Here is a 24,036-nt window from a genome sequence, read left to right on the forward strand (position 1 = left end):
ATGATAATGAAGTAGAAAATTAAATAAATGAATACAAAATTTGATAAAAATAAGTAGGTTGCTTAGTAACATATGCAATTAATATCTGCATATTATCCTTCACATTTGTGGAGATAATTTCAATTATTTGAACACGTCGTGTTTAGAATCAAATCGATAGGAAATAACTATGTATAAATGATTCGATCTTATAAAAAATGAAGGATAACTTACAAGGAGTTCCGACTATTCTATAATGTGAAAATCATCTGTTTTTGGTGTTTTTGTAAATAGAAGACAGGCAAAAATCAATTTAAGATCTACAAAAGAGGCCAGTCTAGGAAAAGAAAAACAAGAACTTTTGCCCATGTTCATTGTTTAAAAAAAAAAAAAAACCACAAATGCGTGGTTTGGTGCGTATTATATCCAAGTTAGGTTCATTGGAATTCGTTTTAGAAACCTTGACAATTATATCTAGAATAGTCGTAAAGTTGAAACATTCTGCATATTATTCTTTCGATGTCCTGTAGATTTATACAAGGTGATAGACAAACGTAAAATAAAAATAAATGAAAACTTAACTTCAACAAATCTTATAGATACGTGTGATTTTGAATGGAAATGAAACAATAATACTGCCGAAGTCAATGACTGCATAAAATCTCAGATAATAACTTTATTTTCAAGCAATCAATTTGAATAAATTAGAAATGAAAATCTGATTAAAAAGTTGTTTTGATTTTATTTTGTTGTTGATTGTAATTGCAGTTGTTTTTAATTAATCTGTATTTCTGACCGATTGAGAAGAATATGACAATAATAATATTAAGTTTAATTTTCATTTTATGTAAGGTCGTGTGAAATTCTCACCCTTACAATAGCCTATTTCAAAGGCATTCCTTTAAAAGGGTCATTGATATTATGGTATTATTTCGTAGTGATTTTCATATTGGCTTAGTTATGGGTCCATGCCGATAACTCGGCAGATATGAAAATCCCTACATAATGATACCTTTAATAATTTACTACAGGTTTTAACTATGACAAAGGCCTAAACTGCTTAAGTCATTTTTGAAAAGAAAATAATGTGCACTCCATAACATTACTTCGACATGACCTACCCATTACCCATGTTTGTGTTGAGAGTAACGTTCAACTGTTGTCATGATGACTTTTGTAACCTCAAAAGTTAGTCTTAAGGGTGATGTACGAGTTCTAAAAATGTCGTAACATCGTGCAAGGATGTAAGGCTTTCATTGATCTTTTAACATTTCCACAAATCTAATGCAATTCTTCAATTATTCGCTTAAGGTAAAAGTCCCGAAAATATCACGAATTATTGGCTTTTTTCTGATATTGTCTTAGATTGGTGAGAGTTAATTTAAAATTCTATATATTACTGTACTCAGTTTTAAATAAGATTATTACTCTTAAATATAAACGGGGTTGTGTTTGGTGCATTGCCGAAATTCGGAGGAAGTAATTGCACCACTGCACGCTTTTAATGTTGTTGTGTTGTATTGGGAAGCGGTCCTGTTTTAGGCTAAAAACCACTAATTCCACTTCCCATAGGCTTCTATGCTAATTTCACAATATTCAATGGCTTCTCTGGACTTTACCTTAACTTTAACCTGCAGAGGACTATATATCAGCATGATTCTACATATGTCAGCTCACAATCCTCAGAGTGGCATGTGGGGTTAGCAGACTTGCAGTGCAGTACTGGTCACCGGAAATGAAGGGTCTATAAATAGCATGGGAAATCCCAGTGTTTTCACAAGATAGGGGTATATTTAGAAATCATTATGGAGATTAGGCTTCACATCACAAGAAGCAAAATGCACCTATAAAATGTACAGAAATGTTTTCCTTTCAGAAACTGTTTAATTTTTTTAAATGAGATGAGAACTTTTTTTCACAGCACTATGAGGAACAGGGGTAATTTCTGCGTAGGACTATTTTTGCGTACGTTCCAAATGCTCATTGGTTGAATTGGTGGTCTGTAACCTTTATAAGGATATTTGTATTTGTACAAAAAATAGGATAACGTAACTTGATATTTGGGTATTCATGCACTGGAGATTTTTTAAGTTGACACAGTAAGATGTATAAACATACATGTACATGTGATACGAAGAGGTGATTACATTTTCATAAAACAAACTTATCCATTGAATAAAAATTTGAAGTGTTGAATATACTCGCTTTCGATAATTGACATGTATGCTAAAAAAACTAATCACTGCATAATTTATAAAAATCAGTTCGATACCTCTTTAAACAAAACTTAGTCCAATTTTACTTTTAAAAATATGTTTACAAAAGGACTTTATGATGACCAAGATAATGACAATACAGAAAGTGCACTTGCATCAATTTCGTCTAATAAGTACAATGCCTAAGTGACATATTTCTATTTGATTCAGGTCTTTTTCTTTTTGTATTTAGATTAAATCGTAGCAATGTTCTTGACTATGTGTCATTTGATTTCACTTTTATATCATTTATAGACGGATATAGTAGTTAAATCAATGAACCTGATTTCTACTGGATCATTACAAAAGCTAAGCGCAAGACGAATAGTAGAACTAATTTGAATACACGAGCGGGCATCTTGTAAAAAGCAGTAAATCCTTCCTCATCCAGATCTCCCGGGTTTTCAATAAGATTTGTGCCTTCCTTTTTTTGAACGTGTATTTTCAGTTTCGTTGTGTGATGTATGATTGCTCTTTACTACTATGTCTTTCCCGGTATATTTGTCCATATATGCTACATTGTTTGCGTCTTTGGTGTTTCTGCTTCTCCCATGAAAGAAATAGGCCACAAACATGTCATTAGACATTTTAATGAAAAACTTAACCCTTAAGGAACATATAATCTTCCGGATTTGTCTTAAAAATATTATCTTTATAATTTTAAAACTTTAAAGAAGTCATGATGTAATAAATAAATAACATGAATTTACTAGAATTCTGGTTTTAAATACATCAAACAAAACGTTACCATTTATAAAGTGTTGCACACATAACATTAGAGTTAAATTGAAGGTTAAGCGATTCTTTCATTCTCCCAAGACATGGTTTTGAGTCCATCCTCGCTCCCTCAAACCAATGACATCACTCATTCATATTTAGCGGTTATCGTGCAGCCAATTTCGATTGGTTGCTTCTCCGGGTGTGAAACACCAATGAAAATTGATTTGACATATAATATCTGTGGAAAAGTAAACAATGATGCGAGTAACTGATAGTTGTAAGATGTCACAAATGATTAAATATGACCAAAAAATGATAACAGTAGCTTCTGTTTAGAGTCTTTAGCGAAAAAATGACGTTATGTGTATGTAGCCATTTTGTATGTTATATGGAAGAGTTTCTATTACGAGTGATTTTATTGGATTTTGGATCCGAGTTAAATTTAGGCAACTCACTAGATGGCGCTGGACGAACCCGCTAAATGTGAATGAGTGATTGAGGGGTTTGAGGGAGCCACGGTGGACTCAAAACCCTGACTTGGGAGGATGGGATTCTTTAAGATAACAAGACAATTGGAAAAAAGAAACTCAAGATTATAGTGACACCAAATAGATAAGACTGACAACTATCCATTTTAGGAATGAACAACCATCATCTATGATGATTTCCTATTTTAAAGTGAACAGTTACAATCAACACTTATACACTTGAATTGATATTAATCATTCACTACTAATAAGAAACAAACAAAAAAATGAACTGCCTATGTCAATGAAAGTTTTTTTTCAAAATAAGTCTTCAGTATCTTTTGTTTCTTTGTGTTTTTTTTTTCTAATTTTTATCACTTGGCAAATTTGTCCAGTGTGGTGGACGCATTCATATACAGAAAAAAATCTAACAAAAGTAAATTAGTTTGTTAAATATGGTAATATTAAATAATTGGTTATAACAGAAGTTAAAACATTTTTATTCAAAGATAAGTAACCATACATGACTATAGATCATATTGTCACTCACATAACATACTTCATTATACAAACTCCATAGTTTTCCAATGATACACTGGGGAATTGGTTGATCAGAAGTCCTTGTTTGAAGAAAATTCAAGTTACACTTTCATTCATATAATACAATTAATTTTCATCAGATATTAAATTTTATCTGAAATTTCATAAAAAAATGTATTTGTCAACATTACTAAACATTAATAGTATTAGGGCCGTTCCATTAAAACATATGCTGTTATGGGGGGTTCATACATGGGAAGTTTAAACCTTTGACAACATAAATGAAATATATGTTCGTACCTTAAAGCTGCCTCTATGTGTGAAGTACTGAACATATTGTTTAATAGCCATCTACATAAAAATGTACTGTTACACTTATGTATTGCTAAAATATTAGTAATTTTTTTTGTATTCAAAATAATTTATAATATTTTTGTACTAATATGTTTTATTAGTATCACACAGTATATACTATAGTGTATGTAACCTATTATTAATTATAAATAACATCTTAATACTCTGAATAATATGTATAAAAAATCCATCCTGTCTTGGTTGCAAAATACACCATGTATAATACATATAATAGTTCAAGCTAAAGTTTGATTGACTTCCCTTTGTACAGAGCATGATCTAATTCACATGAGTATAAGTCTCAATTATAACTAGATTTAAACATATTCTAAATTACTTATAATTCTATAAAATATAATTGGAATTGAAAATAGACCTACATTTTAATACATCTTGAAAGAAAAGTATAACCTTGAACAGAACTACAATGAAACTGACAACTGCTTTAATCAGTAACTTCTTGAGATCTTGTTTTAGTTACAAAATGTGGTAGGAGTTCAGCTCGTTTTTCTGAAAACTATAAATTCTAATTGTGACCTAAACGATGTATTATCAACTTATTATTGACATTAATCCTATCCCCAATTCTTGAGTTTTTGAAAAAAAAAAAAAAAAACAACTGGTGGTAGAATGGCTCGGACTGGAAGACCAGTTGCGTAGATTGATGCTGGACAGCAGATGTCAATTTAGGACCATAAAGTGAAGGATCTTATAGATAACTACATGCATTGTAAACGACAATAATATTCCTTCAAATTCAGCAAAATAATGTTTTGCATAAATTCTAAATGTCCAAGAACAAAGAAAGAAGTACTAATGCCAAAAAGATAGGTTAATAACCCAATACTACTTTCATTTTTTTTTGGTTGGACCCTGATTGTTATGGTATGTTCAATCAACTTCAAACAGATCAAAATAATACAATTTACTGGTAGTGAGGTTGTTAACTAGAATGATGAGGAATATTGGAAATGTATCAAACAACAGATACAGTAAAGCCTGTTAAAAATATGGTCACATGCGAGAGGTGGTCATTATATACAGGTTAATTATACTTAGAATAGAATACATAGATATACCTAAATAATAGTAATTTAGAATGGGATTTGCTCCATACAGGTAGCTGTTCAGCCAGGTTTTACTGTAAATTCAGGAAATATTTCTTATATTTAAGGGCATTTATAAAATATTTACATTATAGGTGTAAAGAAACATCATACATGATAACTCACAAACCCATCATTACTTATAATCACATCTATATACAAACTGAAATTCATATTCAAATTTTAAACCCAATAATATCAATTGTAAAAATTCACCGGTGTAGGAATTAGATGACTTAGATTCTGATTACAAATTTCTTTCCACCATAATAAATGTTAAAATTGAAAATCTTGTAGAATGATAGTATAATAATAGCCTTAAAATCACTGATTGTATATAATTTTTTGGCAGGAATTTAAAAAAAAATAATTAAAAATCATACAAGCCATGTTTTTTTTTTACAAGAATCTTACATCTAACCTTTTACAACCTTGAAAATCATTACAGTGAGTAATATAGTTAGCCTTAAGGAGTTGATCTAGTCTTCCCCTTCAAGAGCTTCAAAAATGCCCTGAATCTACTGGGTTTTAAGAAATTTGACAGCTGTTAGAAACTTTAAAACTGCCTAAAAAGTTTTTATTTTTCATGAAAGGAATAATGGTTTACCTATCAATGTTCTGACTCTTTCTAAAACATATTCACTCACAAGATGCCTGCACTAAGTTAGAGATTTGAAGGTAGACCCTGTTTGTCAAGTGCTACACAATCTTGAATTTGCCTCTGTACCCTAGCTAGATTTATGGCTGTAGTCTCTTGTTCGGATTAATTGTCATTTGTTTCTATGTCCTCCTGTGACATACAAGCAACAGCGTAGGAATATTTGATGACCCAAATAACTGTCTGTTTGTTTACTGCTTATGAAATAATGGCTATTTTGTGGCAACATTTTCTAGTCTACAATGGAAAACTATTAAAATACAGTAACTTACCTGATTAAAATGAATAAATCCCCAAATTATTACACAAATTTTAAACCCGACCGTCATAGTTAACCGATCACTGCTGCCCAATACACTTGGTGTCACATAGCACGTCGCCGAAAATAGCCCAGAAAGGAATTTGCAGGGCTTATAAAACTTACCTATTTAGGTCAGGAAAACTGAAAATAAAAGAAAACTAATACATGTACCTTACAATTCAGCAAAACAGCGATAAACAGATTATTAAATATTTTTTCAACATGCGGGAGTTTCTCATTCTCATCTCGTCTCACAGCTTGACGAGATTAGCATGAGAAACTCCCTCTCGTTGAAAAAATATTAAATAATCTAATATTACTAGCAGTAACAATCTTAGCCAGACCAACAACTTTCTAATTCTACATTATTACTTAAATCTGACAAAAAACCCCTTTAAAATCAATAATTAAACATCCAATATCATACATAAAATACAACATATCTCACATATTTATATCTATACACAACAAATATCTAAAGTATTCACAAAATATCACACACTACATCAAATTCATTCAGTTTGCATAAATTTATCACTTTTCCCCAGATCATGATTAACAGTATATAATTTCATCACATCTATCTACAAAATATTAAAACCTAAACCTTGATGCTCATCAAACTCTATGTTTCTTGTAGACAAGTCTCTCTACAATCTCTAACCAATAAACTGTCTGAGCTATACCAAACAGCAGAGCAATAGCTATAACTCTGCTCTTCCCTCCTTTGTAGAAAGCTCTCCATCCTTCAGTCTGGTACACTTTTCTGTAAGGATTTAAATGAGACATTGAGCTAGTGTAGAGGAATGAGATGAGACATTGAGCTAGTGTAGAGGATTGAGATGAGACATTGAGCTAGTGTTAAGTAACAACAGAAAAAAACCTACTTCTATAAATTGTTTTGTCAGTGAAATTAAACAGGCAGACCATGAAGGCAGTGGCAAATTCAGCAATGAACAGAAATGTCCAAGTTATATAATACAGACCAGAAAGTGAAAAATCACAGTTAAGTTTGCATCTAAATATTGCAGTAGAGAGACTATAAAAATATCAAGCATTTAAAATAATTACAAAATAAAAACATATAATACAAACACAAAACAATCAACAATTCCACTGTACGTCTTCTCTCCTTTCCCTTTCTGTAAAGTCTGTAATCTTGTCTTCACAACTGTAAAACATTTATTTCTACCCCTATTAATGCAAATCTTCTAAATGTGAATTTTGAGTTTTATAGCAATGTGAAGTTTATGCATCCCACAATCAGGTCACACAGGCTAAATTATTTTACATGATTTTCGAACTAATTTCACTTTGAGTGAATACAATTTGAAACAGAATTTATGTGAAATACCAGTGAATTGAGCCTTCACATGAAACGTTTCACATAAACTTTTACATGCAGTTTATGTTAAGTATATTTCACATGCATTTTCCATTAACAATATTTGCCTCTGGACATCACAATAAATCATATGAAGTCCTAAGCAGGGCAATCAGGTGTACTTATCATAAAAATAATTAAACAATTGAGACAAACAATCAAACAATACTAGAAAATATAAAATTAGGAAATCATTACCTCCCTTAGGCGTCGGAAATTTTCTTTCACTTTTAGCAGTGTTTAATTCTTAAAGTAAATCATACTTGATTGTTTTAGAATATATTTTACTAATTTTTCAAAATGGTGACCTTAAACGAACATAATCAAAGACTTAAAATTGAAAAATGTAGCTATTCAAACTTGATCTTTAAACTAATTGAGCTGTAATGTAGGTAATTCTAACCAATATTTTATATAGATTATATCTGTTTTTCCTATTTTACAAACTATAATAAAATGCTTTGCATGGTGCAGCTTAATACAACCACAGATGTCCATCCATGAACACTTATGACACTCCTTTCAAGCTTGATACAGCTTTGAATTTTGCAATTAAATATTTAATACAGGAAAAGAATTTTATCAGAATTGCTGTGGCCCCATTTTGGCCCCTAATTCTTCAAATAGCACAAGTAATGCTTGTTACTGGTCCTAAAATGGTTCAAGTAACAACACCAAAATGAATCACTGCTTTCCTTTAGTGGTAGGCACCCTATAGTACAATTTCAAATTGATTCATTCACTCAAAGTTATTGTCAGGACATCATAAAAATGTTTGTTTCAAGCCCTTTTTTGGCCTTTTAACTCATAAATTTTACAGTCATAACCTCCATAATCAATCCCCAGCTTCCTTTTTTGGTATAATTTTGTAAAGATCTATACATTTATACTCCAGTTATTGTCTGGACATGAAGTGTTATAATGTCAATAATACCGCTGACGATAATGCTGACAACAACTGTATAATAAAACTGATCAACATAATTTCAATGATTTAAAATAAACTAGATATTTTGGCTGAAGAAAATTGAAGGAACTCACCATCAAAAGGATTAACTGTAATTGAAGCTATACTTCCAGAGAGGAAAGCAGATATAAAGCTCAAATAAAACACTTTATCTGTTTCTTTATAACCCTATAAATAAAATAAAAATACTCATATTACTCAGCTAAAAGATATACACATACTTTAACTTGAGCACTTGAACTTAAAACTAATGGAATAAAGCTAAACCTTAATAAGGTACTGAAGCAAATCAATAAATATATAGTCTAGTTAGTGTGTTTGGAAAGAATAACACTTCTACTAGGTCCTAACTGCCACAGCCAGTTTAATTGTTGGAGAAACAAACAAAAATCATAAAAGAACTCAACTTTAAACAACATTTAACATTATAATAGGATATTAATGAAACAAAAACAAAGCTACATCTATCCTAGTGTTGTTTAGTAGGTATTCAGTAGTAACCAACAACCCAAACCATATATAGTTACTCAAAAGATGAGTAGATAGTTAAGTATGTATTTGCTCTGAAACTTATAATTTTGTATGTAAATTGGGCTAGTTGAGTGTTGGGAAACACATTCTTTATCTATATGTCTTCAATGGTTGAGATAAAATTAGATACAATTAAGAGTAAGTGTTTGTAAGAATTAGGCAAAATGGGGAAAAATCAGAAACATGCATGTCAAAAACCCACCAATCTGACAATAAAATATCACTCAAGGATGCTTTCTCTATTTGAAAAGATCATTATTTGATCTCTGCATCATTGGATTTGCTCAGAAATTTATCAATAGTTACCTGTCCTTGAAATGTTCATTTTCAGTGCATTCCAAAGAAATTGTAACTCATGGTCCAGCATGATATGAAAAATCTTGTCTGTTTTCCCAGATTCTGATGGTGAAAAAAGTCAAATTAAACTATCAAAATGGTGGGTTTTTTTCAAACCATGTTTCACCCACTGCCTGATTCTTACAGATACTGACAATTAATTTAGTTTGATTTTACACATGAAGCTGATGAAAACTGAATTTTGCAGGCAAAAAAATTCTCTATGCATCAAACTTCCCTTACATGATGTATTAACCAATTTCCTGCATTAATCATAAATCAAAATAACATCTACATTGGTTCATATCACACACCATGAAAGTATGCTCAATATTATAAAATGTTCATAAGTATCTGAAGTTAACATTTTGTAAACTCATGTACATGTATCTCAATATAATACATGTAATATGCTTATCTTAATTATTGTGTTGTGTAACATTAATAGACTTTATAGAAATCTCATTGTTAGTATCATTAACAAGTTACAAAGTTTGTTACTAATAATAAACTCCAACAACCACTGGAAGAAAGTTAAAACTATAAGATAACCCAAATTACTTAAAAAATTAGATGCTTAAGTGTAAGTCTTTGTGAGAACCAGGCAAAATCATAAATATGCATGTCAAAACCCCACAGAACTGACATTATTACTTCAGTCAAGGATGATTTCTCTATTTGAAAAGACCTTTATTTGATCTCTGCATCACTGGACTTGCTCAGAAATTTTATTTTATAAAATAGAATGTTAGACAAATGAGTTTTTGAGTTATCCGCCCTTGAAATGTTCATTTTCAGTGCATTTCAATGAAATAATAACTTAGTTAACCAAAATGACATAGAAAATCTGTCTTCACTGATTCTGGTGGTGCAAGTAGTCAAATCACACTTTCAAAATAGTTGGTTTTTTTATACCATGTTTTACCCACTGCCTCATTCTTACAGAAACTGACACTTAAGCACTTATATTTACCAAGAAAATGCAAATCAAATATGCAGAATTTCGTTTTACTTGTCATAAAAGCTTTTGAATAAGCTTAAAAGGCATTTACTGTACATTCATTAAAAAAAGGATGGGTTATCTCAAGCCTATAGCTACCTGTTCTTTCACTACAAATATATGAGCAATAACAACAAAGATGTCAAGTATTAAGTTTTAGTCCAACCAGGATTATGTTAATTTCTCAATCAAATTATTATAATAAATCTGAAATAAAAAAAATGTTTGGTAAAGATGTTTGACAATATTTGACAGACATATAAAATGTGTAAGTGAAAAAAAAAATGCATCAGCATGCAAGATTTTAGGATATTTCAATGCATTTATTCTGAAACATAAAAATTAACATTGTTTTCATTGAAATACCCACTATGATGAGTAGAGAAACTTAAGTGTTACCATATATAGGAGCCAATCACTGCTCAAAAGGAAACGTTAATTTTCCAGCTTGAATTTTAAACTTTATTTCAACCACTTTCTTGATACAAGTATTCAAACTTTTACTTAAGAACACTTAATTCAAACAAAGGCATTATGTGTTTCATTGATATCTTTTATCTTCTGCAATTAGTAGAGATTAAACTTAGACTTCAGTCCATCATTTTAAATGTGAGAATAAATGAAACAAGAGGCTTCTGGGAGCCTGAATCACTCACCTGGTTAAAGTTTGTCTTTCAAGGGCAATAAATTTAACAAGGAAATGTTTTTGACACAAGAAGATTTCGGTAGGACTTATCATAAGGATCATTTCTTACTTTGCTTCTGTTACTTTGTATGTATGATTTTAGTTACTTCATGTTCTTTGTTGTGTATGTCTGTTTTCCATGTCTGGTCTTTGTTCCTGGATTACATTCTTTTGATTACCGCTATAACCTTGGTTCCCTTGATTATGGTACTCTTTCAGCAATAGAAAGTTTCTTTCTATTAATTATAGTTTTCAAGATATTGGCTGAAAACTGTAAAAAAAAAAAAGCAGAAAAAATTTGTCATTTTTCATCTTTTAAAGGCAATAACTCTTACAAGGAGTCGCCTGACAATTTTGATTCCAAAAGACTTTTGAAGGCCTCATAATAAGGATCATTTCACCTACTGAAAGAGTTTGGTTAAACCTAACAGTTTTGGAGATATATGCAAAAAACTACTGTCTGACACCTATGTTCTATTTTTAGTAATGGCAGCCATGTCTTTCAACGGATCAAAAATCTATACAGGATACAGAATTCTATACAGGATACCCCAAGGAACATTCTTACCAAGTTTGATTCTAATTAGTTAAGTAGTATCAGAGAAGATTTTTGAAAGAAATAACATTAAAAATAGCAAAAAAAATGTTGAAAAAGGGCAATAACTTCAACATGGCTTAACAGATTAAAATGAAAATTTGACCACAGATACATCTTATCATGCTGAACACTTTTAACCATGTCAGAATTTTGCTAAACCTATGCAGGATACCCAATAAACATTAATAATACCAAATCTGGTTCAAATTGGTCAAGAAGTGTCAGAGGAGAAGAGTTTTGAAAAATTGTTAATGAACACGGCAGACAACGACAACAGACGAAGACGATGGATGCCAAGATGGGAAAACAAGAAACCTGTATGCAATAGCTTTCTAGAAATACCCCTGCTTTCAATCACAATACATTTGTATATAGAAAATAAAAAATAGAAAGTTGCTGTCATATTTTTCCAAAAATGAATCCCATTATATGGTATATCTACAGAAAGAATGTCTTTAAATTTCAAGCTGCTGTGATGAGTAGTAGCTAAGAAAAAAGTGAAGAAGTTGTTAAATTTGTCTAAAAATGTGTTCGCCATTTGGCATAACTACAGGAAAAACATGTGAAAATATCAGCCCACTGTGATTAATAGTTGCTGCAAAAAATACAATGGAAATTTCAACTTCCAAAATATGTCAAAAATAAGCAAAGTCCTTGGTTAACAGGGAGCTGATATTGAAATTTTCCAAAACATATCCCACTGTAGGGCACACCCATAGGAAGATTGTGTTAAAATTTCAAGCTGCTGTGATGAGTAATTACTGAGAAAATTGTAACAGGTAAAAGTGCTATGGAAACAGGGACACATAGAACACACACACGGAAACCTGGACAAGGGTAAAACAGGGGTATAATAATCCAAATAATCATTTACTATGAATAATTATGAAAAAACTCAGATTACCCATAAATAAAGTTAAATCAACATTCAAAATGTTCATAGTAAAAAGTAAATACTGCTTACCTGTAAATGTAATATAAAGCCATTAATGACTTATATGCCATTAATAGAATTATTATGATGTGTTACAATTTTAAAAAGATTTGATTGTGTTCTTCCTTTGTAATCATCTGGAACCAAGAGTGTGATGGATGGAAGGGCAGACAGACAGTGATGAGAATCACTATATACCACTGACAGCAGGACTATGAAAACCTGTTTCTATATAAACACCATATTAGATGGTTAAAACTGTTAATCTTTCAGGTACATACTATTTCTTGATTTTGTTCTGCTTTTCTAAATGGCTTTTATTGATTGATGTTTAGATTCATCTTTTAAACCAAACTAATCGAGCTGCATCATGTAATACTGTTATATTATAATGTGATATCACAGTTACTTACCATTAGATTGAGAAACTGAAAAAAAAATATATGAATAATTATATAAATCTGCTGTATTTAAGATACATGTAGTTTTTTCTTGAGATTTATCTAACCAACTGTTATAATATGTAATAGAAACTTTTAGTAACAGTTTACCCTTTATAACTTGCAGCATTTCTTCACAAATTTTTTATCTTCTAGTGAGAAACAAGTATTATCTTTAAAAAAAAAGATAACCCACGCTGTAAAACTGAACTAAGTTTCTACATTTCTTTCAATAAAATAACACATAGCATGCAATACAAATTATCAATACAGTTTTTGAACGCTATTTCAAGTTTTCTATACCGTTTTTTGAACGCCACTAAATTATCAGTATTTGGCTAGAAGAGCGTCCTTAAGGTCGAAGGGTAAAAGGCAAAACTATACCAACTGTGTCCAAAAAAAAAAAAAAAAAAAAAACAACATTAGAAAAACTATTGCATGTTTGCCTTGGAAATGTTTGTCCCCATTTTATTTTTGTACTGCCTTGTTTCAATAAAACACTCTCCTTGGGTAGGTAAGTTTCTGCAGATAAGTAAACAGCAGAAAACATCATATCTCTAACAATATTCACCACTTGGTTGAAGTAAACTACCCCAGGAAAGTAAACAGCAGAAAATATGACATCTCTAACAATACTCACCCCTTGGTTAAAGTAAGCTACCCCAGGAAAGTAAACAGCAGAAAATATGACATCTCTAAGAAGTGTTGGTCTGAAACCTTTATATAATCCAAAGAACCCTCTTTCTGCAAATAGTTCTTTGGATATCTGCCAGGCAGTCTTCCCCTGTACCACCTTACCATCTGCTCCTAATGAGGCCCCTAAATAAACATTTTAAAAGACTAATTAAGGGTTTGTGCTAATATATCTAAGAAGTAAAATCCAGAAACTTAATACAATAAGAACAACCTGAATGATTCAAATCTGAGATTTAAGATTTATCAGATGTTGTAAATATTTTAATGAATGTTGTACTTCATAAAAAAGTCATATAAACCAGTCTTCACATGTGGAATCTGTTAAACTATCAAATAAAACCTGACACTATAACAGTATGCAATACAGATTATACACCCAAACAGTTCTTATTTTTCTATATTTTCTTTTGGACTTATCAATATTTGAGCTGATTAAAGAACTAGAAAATACAAAACAAATTGAAAGGATTCATGAAACAAGTACCTGTTCTATTTTAAGACAGAAATACCAAAAATGATTATAATAATAATTTCATTAGTTTGTTAAATGAGTTAAACCTACCACTACGTCCAGCGTCTTGTCGTTGTATTTTGAGAAGCTCCATGGGTGTGGTCACAACCACCTGACACCCACCAGCCATGGCCCCTGCCGTTAGGGCTCCATACCATTTCAGGTTACCACTGTTATAAACAGAAAATGAGTATTTACAACCAAAATAATGATGGAAAAAATTTCAAACCTGCCTGATAGATTTGATATTTTTGCCACCTTTTAAATTTACCTTTAAATAACTAATTGAGGAACTAGTGTTCATAGCTTACAATATTTGCATTGAAACTAAAAGGGAAACAAGTCACAAATACATGAACAATGCTCACTTACTTGACCTTTTACACCCACCACTACCGCATTTGATAACATTTATGCACCTTTTAACCTCTCTATATTGATTTGGATTTGATCCTAAAATAGGAGGTGCAAAAATGGAATATGTAATAAAGATTCTATGAAAGTTTTTCTACATTCCATTCAGTGGTGTAGGAGGAGTAGCTGATAAAGAGATAGGTACCCCTCTGCGTAGTGAAAAAATAGAAGGAAGTATCGATGGAAAGAAAGGAAACAGAAACCCATATCACTTTATAACCCCACTCAAATTTGGAAGGGGGATTATAAAGTATGAAATTCACCAGAACAATCAAAGGCAGCCCTTTATAAACTTAGGCCAAAATAAAAATGCGTGTTTCCTTTTTTAAAAATAGGGTAGGGCAACACTTAAAATAATGTTCGTTTTCTGTTACTTGACCCTAGTTCCTCGCTTTGGGTTGGTACATGTAGTTTGAGAAAATATATTTTTTGCCAAGCTCACATGAATCTGTAAAAACAATAATCAAAGAAGTGAAAAATGCTGCTTTGAGAATAATTTTTAAAAATCTTGTCAGAGAATGGCAATAACGTTATTTGGGTAGGACCAATTTCTATGGGTATTTTAATTTTGGCCTAGGTAGGTAGGGATTTGTTTTTTTATTTTACTATTGTTTACATTGAATCTACAAAAACATTCTGACTTAACAGTGCTATTGAAATACATGAATGTCCCAAACAAAACTTGAAGTAAACTATTTTTGGCTGAGGGTGAGTAGGAATACATATCTTATACAATGAGAAAAACCCTAATTTTGTTAAACTGGTAAATGGTGATAATATAGAAATACCATCATTTTAAATTATTTCCACTAATAACTTTATAGTCCTTATCTTATATGTTACCTTTTTTCACCAAAATATTGACGGAATACATCATTGAACACCAACTTGATACATTTTTCTGGTGTTATCAGAAGTGTATTTACAGCCCATCCTACAGGAACGAAGAATAGGATAAAAATATATTTGCAAATGATACAGTAATAAAATAGAAAACGTATGGGCACAGAGATAAACAAGAAGCTCCTAGGAGCCTGAATCGCTCACCTGCTTAAATTTTGTCTTCCAGGACAATAAATTTAACAAGAGGTTGTCCAACAATTTTAACTCAAGAATACTTTGGTAGGACTTATCATAAGGATCATTTCAGCAATTGAAAGTTTCTTTCTATCTATTATAGTTGTCATGATATTGGCTGAAAACTGAAAAAAAACCCGTCATTTTTCACCTTTCAAGGGCAATAAGTCTAATAAGAAGTCATCTGACAACTTTCATCTCTGGAGACTTTTGTAGGCCTTGTAAGTATCATTACTAAACCTAATGGTTTTGGAGATTTAATATACAAAAAAATTACTGTCTGACCATATCTTCTATTTTTAGTAACGGCAGCCAATCTCATTAGTGATGTCATATTCACTAATTTGCATATTATTAAGTGTCAAATTGGTTGGCAAATAAACAATTAACAATCTGATGATTAGAATTCAAATTTTCAAAACTTTATAGCTTTGTTATATTACATCAAATTTTGATTCTGTAAAATGTTTCATTTATATGAAAGAATTCATATTTTACATGTGAATTTATAACTGTTTTACTGGAAGAATAAATTTGAAATGATATTTATATGTAAACCTCTATTTTCATATAAAATTATAATTAAAATTTATGCTCATATAGTCTAATTACTGAATATTGATTTAAAAATTCCATGGAGAAAAAGAGTTTGATTGGCAGTTTAGGGAACCAAAAGAATTTTTCAATTATCTTAAAAAAAACGAAAAAGTTATGATGATTTAAAGTTGACGCCCCATGCCACTCAATGGGTTTTTGCCAACCAAAACCAAATCACAGGTAAGTGATGACATCACGAAGAACCCTCCTATAACATTAAAAATAGCAAAAAAATATTGAAAAAGGACAATAATTCCAACAAGACTTAACAAATTATAATGAAAATTTGACCACAGTTAGATCTCATCATGCTGAACACTTTTACCCCATCAGAATGTAGCTAAACCTGACAGTTTTGGGGATATATGCGAAAAACTACTGTCTGACCCCTATGTTCTATTTTAAGTAACAGCGGCCATATTTTTAAACGGATCAAAAATCCCCACATTAGTTCTATGCAGGATACCCCAAGGAACAATCGTTTCAAGTTTGGTTCCATTTGGTCAAGCAGTATCAGAAAAGAAGTGTTTTGAAAAATTGTTAACCACGACAACGGTAGACGCCAAGTGATGGCCAAAGGCCATGTGAGCTGAATAGGTATGAATTTTAAAGATAAAGGAACAAAAACGTTTTACTATCTAAGATGTTATCTTCTCATTAACATGTTTCCCTAAAAAATTAGCAAGCTCACAATGACTTAAAGTGGAGTTAAATGTTAAACCCATAATTTAGATTTAATATCTGCCTTTGAACAGGACAGACAATAAAATAATTTCCTCCAGATCACCTACATATGATTCCTAACCTTCCTATAAAAATTCTTTGAAATCCCTGGAGGGGTTTAGACGTGTTGGGCTTACATGGTTTTAATATGTTAAGTCCACGAGTTAGATTATCCTCCCCTTGGCTTCTCTTACAATAATAAACCTTCATGAACATCTACATATATTGCCCCAAAAACTTCCCATAAAATTTTATTAAGATTCCTATAGTGATTTTGAGGCATTGAGCTTTAGTACAAGGTTTTAACATGTTTTATGTCAGATTATCTCCCTATTTGTGTCCTCAAACAAAAATATTTCTTCATGTACATCTACAATTTTTAAAAAATGAAATAAAAATCCTAAGAGCAGTTTGGGAGGAGTTGAGCTAATAAGAGATGTGAACAGACAAATGGATGATCAGACTGACAAGGTAATTGTTATATACTTTATATAATTATACACATCTTTTGAGGAAATAAGAACCATAATTATTCATTTCTCATCTGTATATTCTACAAACATTACACGCATAATACTGTATACTGGTATTGGGATATTTTGGCAGTTTTCTGTTGAAAAGTGCATCTTTAATTTTGGTGCATTCAGAATAATATAATTATTTTATTTTTGCGTTATCTTCAAGTTGGAATCAAACTTTCCAATATTATTTTTAAAAAAAAATCTAACAATACCAGTGTCATATCATTACTGTTTTACCTTTGTGAAATGAAAGGTCAATTCAATTGCTATACAGACACAGACATGTATTATGGTTATTGCCTGTTTAAATTTTCAAAAAATTTTTACATTTAGGTGCGTTTAACTTTGCACTTTCAAGAGAGGCACCATATATAAACCAAAATAAAACTATGGCCAAAAGTTCCCAATTTATGGTATTAATGCAATATGAACCGCATATATTTTTAGTATTACTATTAATGCAAATATTGAATGTAAGCCATATTTATTCCCATGGATAAAGTATTTCTCTTGTCTTCAGTACTTAGATTTGTTTTTGTGCTATGCAATAAAAGACAAAGATCTTGAAAACATTTATGTGCGTTTTTTTCCCCTTATAAATTTAGACAAAATAATAAACTTGAAAAAAATATGTCAGTTTTTAAAGTTTTTAGATGTTTAATTTCTTGTGTTTATGCTTTACAAGGATAATTACATACCTCTATAAAGACCTCTAAATCCCTCAGCTCTGAATGTTTTCTTTCCACAATCCAATCTAAAACCAAAAGAGAGGTTTGATCACAACTCAATGAATACAGAAATAATAATTACTGCTTTAAAATTCAAAAGAGACTTTAAACTAATAAATTGTCTCAGGATCTCTGAAAATGTAATTATGACACTAGCAAAGTCTTCAGTCAACTGCATTAACAGGATGAAATAAAAAGCTTTGCAAAGAGTAGCATAATATGACCACAGTGGTCAAACCCTGAACAGTTGAGGCAAGTATGGACAACATTATTAGTTTTTGATACACTTAAACATAGGGACCTACAATTCATTATGGATACAACAACTGGTTTGGACACAACATAGCACAAAACTTGAAATTAAATTAAAAATTTTTAAAATCAACCAAAAAATAAAAAGTTGATTTCTTGAACCAAAAAATAAGAAGTTGATTTCTTGAGGTGTGGTCCCTTTGACCCTTATAACTCAAAGTCATGAAGATATCTAACATCTCATTGAAATAATGCAAACAGGGATTCTCATAAGGAATCCAATTAAATTTGAATCTGACCTTAAAAAGTTTTTTTTGGGGGGTGTGGCCCCTTTCATATTTGAAATCAATCCAAGACAGACCATTGTGGTATTGAATATTGTGGAACAATTTCATAAACATTCCTAAGCTTTTACAGAGTCATATAGTTGAATTCTATGAAAGGCTTATTTTAGGCCCCTTCATGGCCCCTAATTCTAAAACTGTTGGGGCTATAACCCACAAAATCAATACCAACCTTCCTTTTGTGGTTTTTAAACTAGTTATAAAATTTTATAAAGATCAATCACCAAATACTCAACTTACGGAACAAAAACCAAGAGTCTATGGATGACATCGCCATACCAATATACGACCTCAATTTCTTTTTTGTGATCATATAAAAACAAACTACTAAACGTAATAATATTTGTAAGTACAAAGCAGTTTATCAATAAAAGTTGTCCCATGCAGCTCCGGGTGTCAAAAGAAAAGGCCTGCAGCAGCGCAAAGCTTGTGGTAAAAGGCAACTAAATAGTGCTCAGAATCCTAGCTGGGGCTAGGCGCTCTGCCCACAGAGCAACTGGGATGTGTGCCCCAGGTGGTGGAATGGGGTACCCCTGGTGTATTACATCTATCAATAAAAGTTCCATTTCATAATAATGATTTGATCATTTTATACATTTATTGAAGGAATGTTTTTACAAGACATTATGAAGTTTCATACAGTGGTTTGCATTACATCTAATGCAAGTTCACTCATTACATACATGTATATATTGTTCTGCATTAGGGTTTATTCATACTTGACCTGTAATTCATATACAAGTAATGTACATTTTTAATGACCTTTGTAAACAAGAGCCCTTCATTTCATTTTTCAGGAGTAAATACAGAAAATACTGATATACTATGAACCATGCAAGTTTGAGTTTAAAGGAGACGTATGTTTAGATATGAGTGTAACAAACGTTTTCTCATCAGGTTAGCGCTAAATAAAGTTAGAATGATTCATTTGTGTTTTAACAAAGACATAATTAATATGCATAAATGAAAACAAGAAGTAACGCTTAATTACCATATATGGAAGTGCTACGTCATTGGTTCTCAATCAGTTATCTCCATTTAACATTGAAAATATATACATGTGCCCCATAAAAATGAATAAATCTTCGAAAATAGCTTGTATATATGATGTAGAGTGGTCCACTGATCTGTGTATGGATGCAATAATTGTGTTTAGAAAGTAAGAAGACTGAAGTTCTTCTCGTTTTCTGTCAGCTTTAAATGTTGGTTAGGCATACATCCCTGCATGGTGAATACACAACTACTTTGCATTCTATTGTTAGGACTTGAACTAGAGCATACAACTAAAATAGTGACACTCTATGGATTGCTCTTTATTTGCTGCTGGATATTAATAAACAAGCCTGGTAGACTTAATTATGACCAAGAGATAGCATGCAAGGCTTCTTTTATCTTTACATGGTTAGGCAACCCATGACACAGGTGTTGATGCAGGTGTATGACTTTGATAATAATTGAAATTTAATTGAATTTCTTTTGTCTTATGGATTTTTAAATAAAACAATTTACATGGAGAATTTGACACAATACACAGTAAATGACAGGTGACCCTTAGTGGGTTTACGGGAACTTTTCTGGTACAAACAATATTTTATAGGTCAGTTAAAATATCTAATTTTAGCAAAAAGGTTTAGAACACAAGGAAGCTTCAGCACAAAACCCTTATGGGTTATCAAATTAAATTATCATAAACCAATAAAAAAATTAACAAGTTTGTATTATCCTCTGTATTTGCAGGGACTTTATATTACAATTCCTGGTACTGGTACACGAGTAACGTTCCGTAAAAAAGGTTTAAATCAATTTTTTCATTAAAGATCCAGATTGTAACAGTTTAAATCTTAGAATATGAATTTAATTTACTTTATGTAAAAAGTTAAATCTTAAGTGACAAAACATAATAAAATATTTCTATGTAATCTTCCCACAGAAGTGGTGTCATCTCACTGTGGATACATGTAGCTAGTCTTCACACATGTAAAAGTTTAATATTTCTAACATGTTTATCATTTTCTTCTCAAAGTAGTTAAAATTGATACAACTGTAAGTATATATTTGTGGGCAAACCAAAAACTTAAATATTTTCACTCTCAATTGTAGAAATCATGCAAAAAATTGCAGAAGCCCCACGCATTTCAACCACTTGATATATGATTTGAGAACCAATGACCTAACACGCTCACATGACCACATGGCTAATTAAAATTCGTATGGCTTGGGTCATTATCGATTTTGAATCAATTTATCTTCAATTAAATGACGTAAGTGACAACAAGGGGCATTTTGATTATATATATAAAGTGTAATATATCAAATAAACCAAAAATTGAAAAAATAATTTTTTGTGTCACTTCTCCTTTAAGTGTTACTTACATCCCTGTATACATACGCTCTCCATTAGGACCAACAACAGAATTCTGAAGTCTGGTCTTACAAAGATCCACAGGGAATGTACAAGTTACACCCACTATACCAGCTATAGCCCCATTACCAAGTTTTGCTCCTATTTCACTGAAATAAAGCAAAAATCCCATTAGAATGGGTTGATTATTGAGATTAAGAATTTTCAAATTTCCAAAAAAAGAAAACAAAAAATTTTTAAATAATACACGTATTTGGATACTTAGTGTACTCAGTAACACAACCTCCTTTGATACATGAACTTCCAAATCAACATTTACCATCACATTACCCTGAATAGATACTTAGGCATATGATACTTCCAAATCAACACTTACCATCACATTACCATGGATATATACTCAGGCACATAATACTTCCAAATCAACACAAACTATCACATTACCTTGGATATATACTCAGGCACATGATACTTCCGAGTCAACACTTACACAAATGTACCATCACATATCAGGCACACAATACTTCCAAATCAACACATACCATCACGTTACCCTGGATATATACTCAAGCATATAATACTTCCAAAGCAACACATACCATCACATTACCTTGGATTGATACCCAGGCATATGATACTTCCAAATCAACACCTACTAGCACTTTACCTTGGACGCATATGATACTTACAAATCTTGACCTGTAGACATATCCCCAGACCAGATTGATATTATTGGTCCTTTTAGTAGTAGTGTGGTAGTGTAGTATCTTTTAATATTATTTCTCTGAATTATCTGAAAAATAAACCATTCCTTATCAGAATGACTATACATTTTGTATAACCATGATTACATAAATATACATGTATATCATATGTATGTTGACAAAATAATACTCTCATTCCCTTTTATCTCTTGTAAAACAGACAGAAATTAACAATTCAAGGAATTTTCCGAAACCATTTGTTAGTTATTGTGTGAAAATTCAAAATTCCCTTTTTGTGCATTACCATGTACATTTAAGTCCCAAATAAAAAAAATTATATCATCAGAAATTTATAAAAAGTGAAAAGGAGCTTAAAATTCATCAATAGGAATCACCCATTTAAGAAAAAGGATATTTGGTAGTTTACATATACAAAAAATCTAAAATACTTAACTGAAAAAATAAAAATAAATAATAATAGTGGATGACGGGGTTCAAAAGGATACATGTACATATAACTTGTACAAATTTAACTTATAACTTCATAACCACTCTGACAGTAAGTGACTTTTGGTGCATTTGTACTAACCAAAAATACATTGTACTTTCTCATTACACAAAAGTGTGGCAAAAATGGCAGAGTACTTCCAATGGTGGAAAGATGGAAGTTTAAAATAATGCATACAATACAAGCAAATCTCGCTCTGAAATGTATAGATATTTGTCTAAAAATTCATCATAGTGATATCTTAGAAACTTTTATCCCAGCAAAACACTACGTCGGGTACACTGAAGCTTCAGAAATACATTATGTAGTAAAAAATGCAGGTTATGCAAAACATTTCAAAGATGTCTATGTTATTTTTCAAAAAAAGCTACTTCACGTTGGAAGGATCCAATAATTTTACAAGCATTTGGAATGCCTTAATTTGCCGTCTTTTGACTTATAACTGATGACAAATAACTGAACAAACTTGGCAAGAGTAATCAAGGGGACAAAGATTCTAGCAGAAATAAAAAGGAGTATAATCCAGGGACAAAGACTAGACATGGAAAACAGACAAACACAACAAAGAACATAAAGTAACTAAAATAATACATACAAAGTAACAAAAGTATATATTATGACTATGAGCAACTCCACTAAAAACTAAGAACATGGACCAGGTGATAAAAAATTATAAATTTGTTGAAAAGGGAACATGATACTCGTCTGAGACTACATGACTTAATTCAGGTTAAGTACAACACGATATCATTAATAAGATGAAATTTCAACAATCTAGGACATTAGTTACATGTACAATGTCAACGTATTTCCAAGATTACTATCCGAACAGGTTCCTGTGAACAAGGATGCATATTCTTTTTAAGAGCAATTATCTCGCTGATACACTTATTAAGATGCATGTATCAATGTGAGTATAAATTATACATGTATATCGTGACAGTGATTGTCTCGACTGTGTGTTGTCCTCTGTGAATCTGGTATCTGCGACCCAAAGTCAGCAGTCAACCAGTCGATTCAACCGACTCGTCCCAACCTATCTCGATCCTTTTGTCATTCCACGACACTTTTACTCCCGTAGTGAAATTAATTCAATGTGGATCCTGAAAAAAGTTCTTCTAAAAACCCTCAATTCAAGATTATTATCAGAATACAATTATACATGCTGTAGCATTAAAACCTATATTTTTTCAACTATTTATACTTCTATTTCCCATACTCATTTAAATCCCGACTCAAAAACCTTACTCACCGATGTTACTGCAAAAAAGACGGCACACCTAGATTTAGGCCTATGTAGTTCTAGGTAGAGACTCATCATACTCTGTAAAAAAACAATTCCAA

The 24,036-nt window shown here is 31.2% G+C and overlaps 1 protein-coding gene across 5 annotated transcripts; it reads right to left on the reverse strand.

The window, feature by feature from the left end:
* Positions 1-3,905: 3,905 nt before the first annotated feature.
* Positions 3,906-23,718, reverse strand: LOC148613519 (mitochondrial glutamate carrier 1-like). 5 transcript variants are annotated; one of them, XM_088586867.1, is made up of 12 exons: positions 23,483-23,683; positions 22,170-22,273; positions 21,492-21,629; positions 18,493-18,548; positions 15,720-15,810; positions 14,514-14,632; positions 13,896-14,074; positions 13,229-13,243; positions 8,806-8,899; positions 7,476-7,551; positions 6,988-7,146; positions 3,906-6,521 (listed from the first exon to the last, which is right to left on the reverse strand). In XM_088586867.1, the coding sequence occupies exons 2-11, from the start codon at positions 22,187-22,189 to the stop codon at positions 6,999-7,001; spliced, it is 936 nt and encodes a 311-aa protein (XP_088442993.1). In that variant the 5' UTR covers positions 22,190-22,273; positions 23,483-23,683; the 3' UTR covers positions 3,906-6,521; positions 6,988-6,998. The 5 variants fall into 5 exon arrangements, with proteins under 5 accessions (XP_088442993.1, XP_088442990.1, XP_088442991.1 ...); XM_088586864.1 differs by having other exon boundaries at positions 3,906-7,146; positions 23,620-23,718; XM_088586865.1 differs by having other exon boundaries at positions 3,906-7,146; positions 23,489-23,683.
* Between the last annotated feature and the right edge of the window lie 318 nt (positions 23,719-24,036).

Source organism: Perna viridis, chromosome 6 (assembly GCF_037379345.1).
Source record: "Perna viridis isolate PV_CMFRI_1.1 ecotype Kerala chromosome 6, ASM3737934v1, whole genome shotgun sequence".
Classification (NCBI taxonomy): Eukaryota; Metazoa; Mollusca; class Bivalvia; order Mytilida; family Mytilidae; genus Perna; species Perna viridis.

What these genes read in the sequence shown, in the direction of transcription:
- LOC148613519 (XM_088586864.1), bottom strand. Translation starts at nt 22,189, where the DNA reads ATGTCTACAGGTCAAGATTT. An exon ending in ATGTCTACAGGTCAAGATTT is followed by an intron (nt 21,630 to 22,169) that starts GTAAGTATCATA and finishes GCTTTATTTCAG; the next exon opens with TGAAATAGGAGCAAAACTTG. An exon ending in GAGCGTATGTATACAGGGAT is followed by an intron (nt 18,549 to 21,491) that starts GTAAGTAACACT and finishes TTTTGGTTTTAG; the next exon opens with ATTGGATTGTGGAAAGAAAA.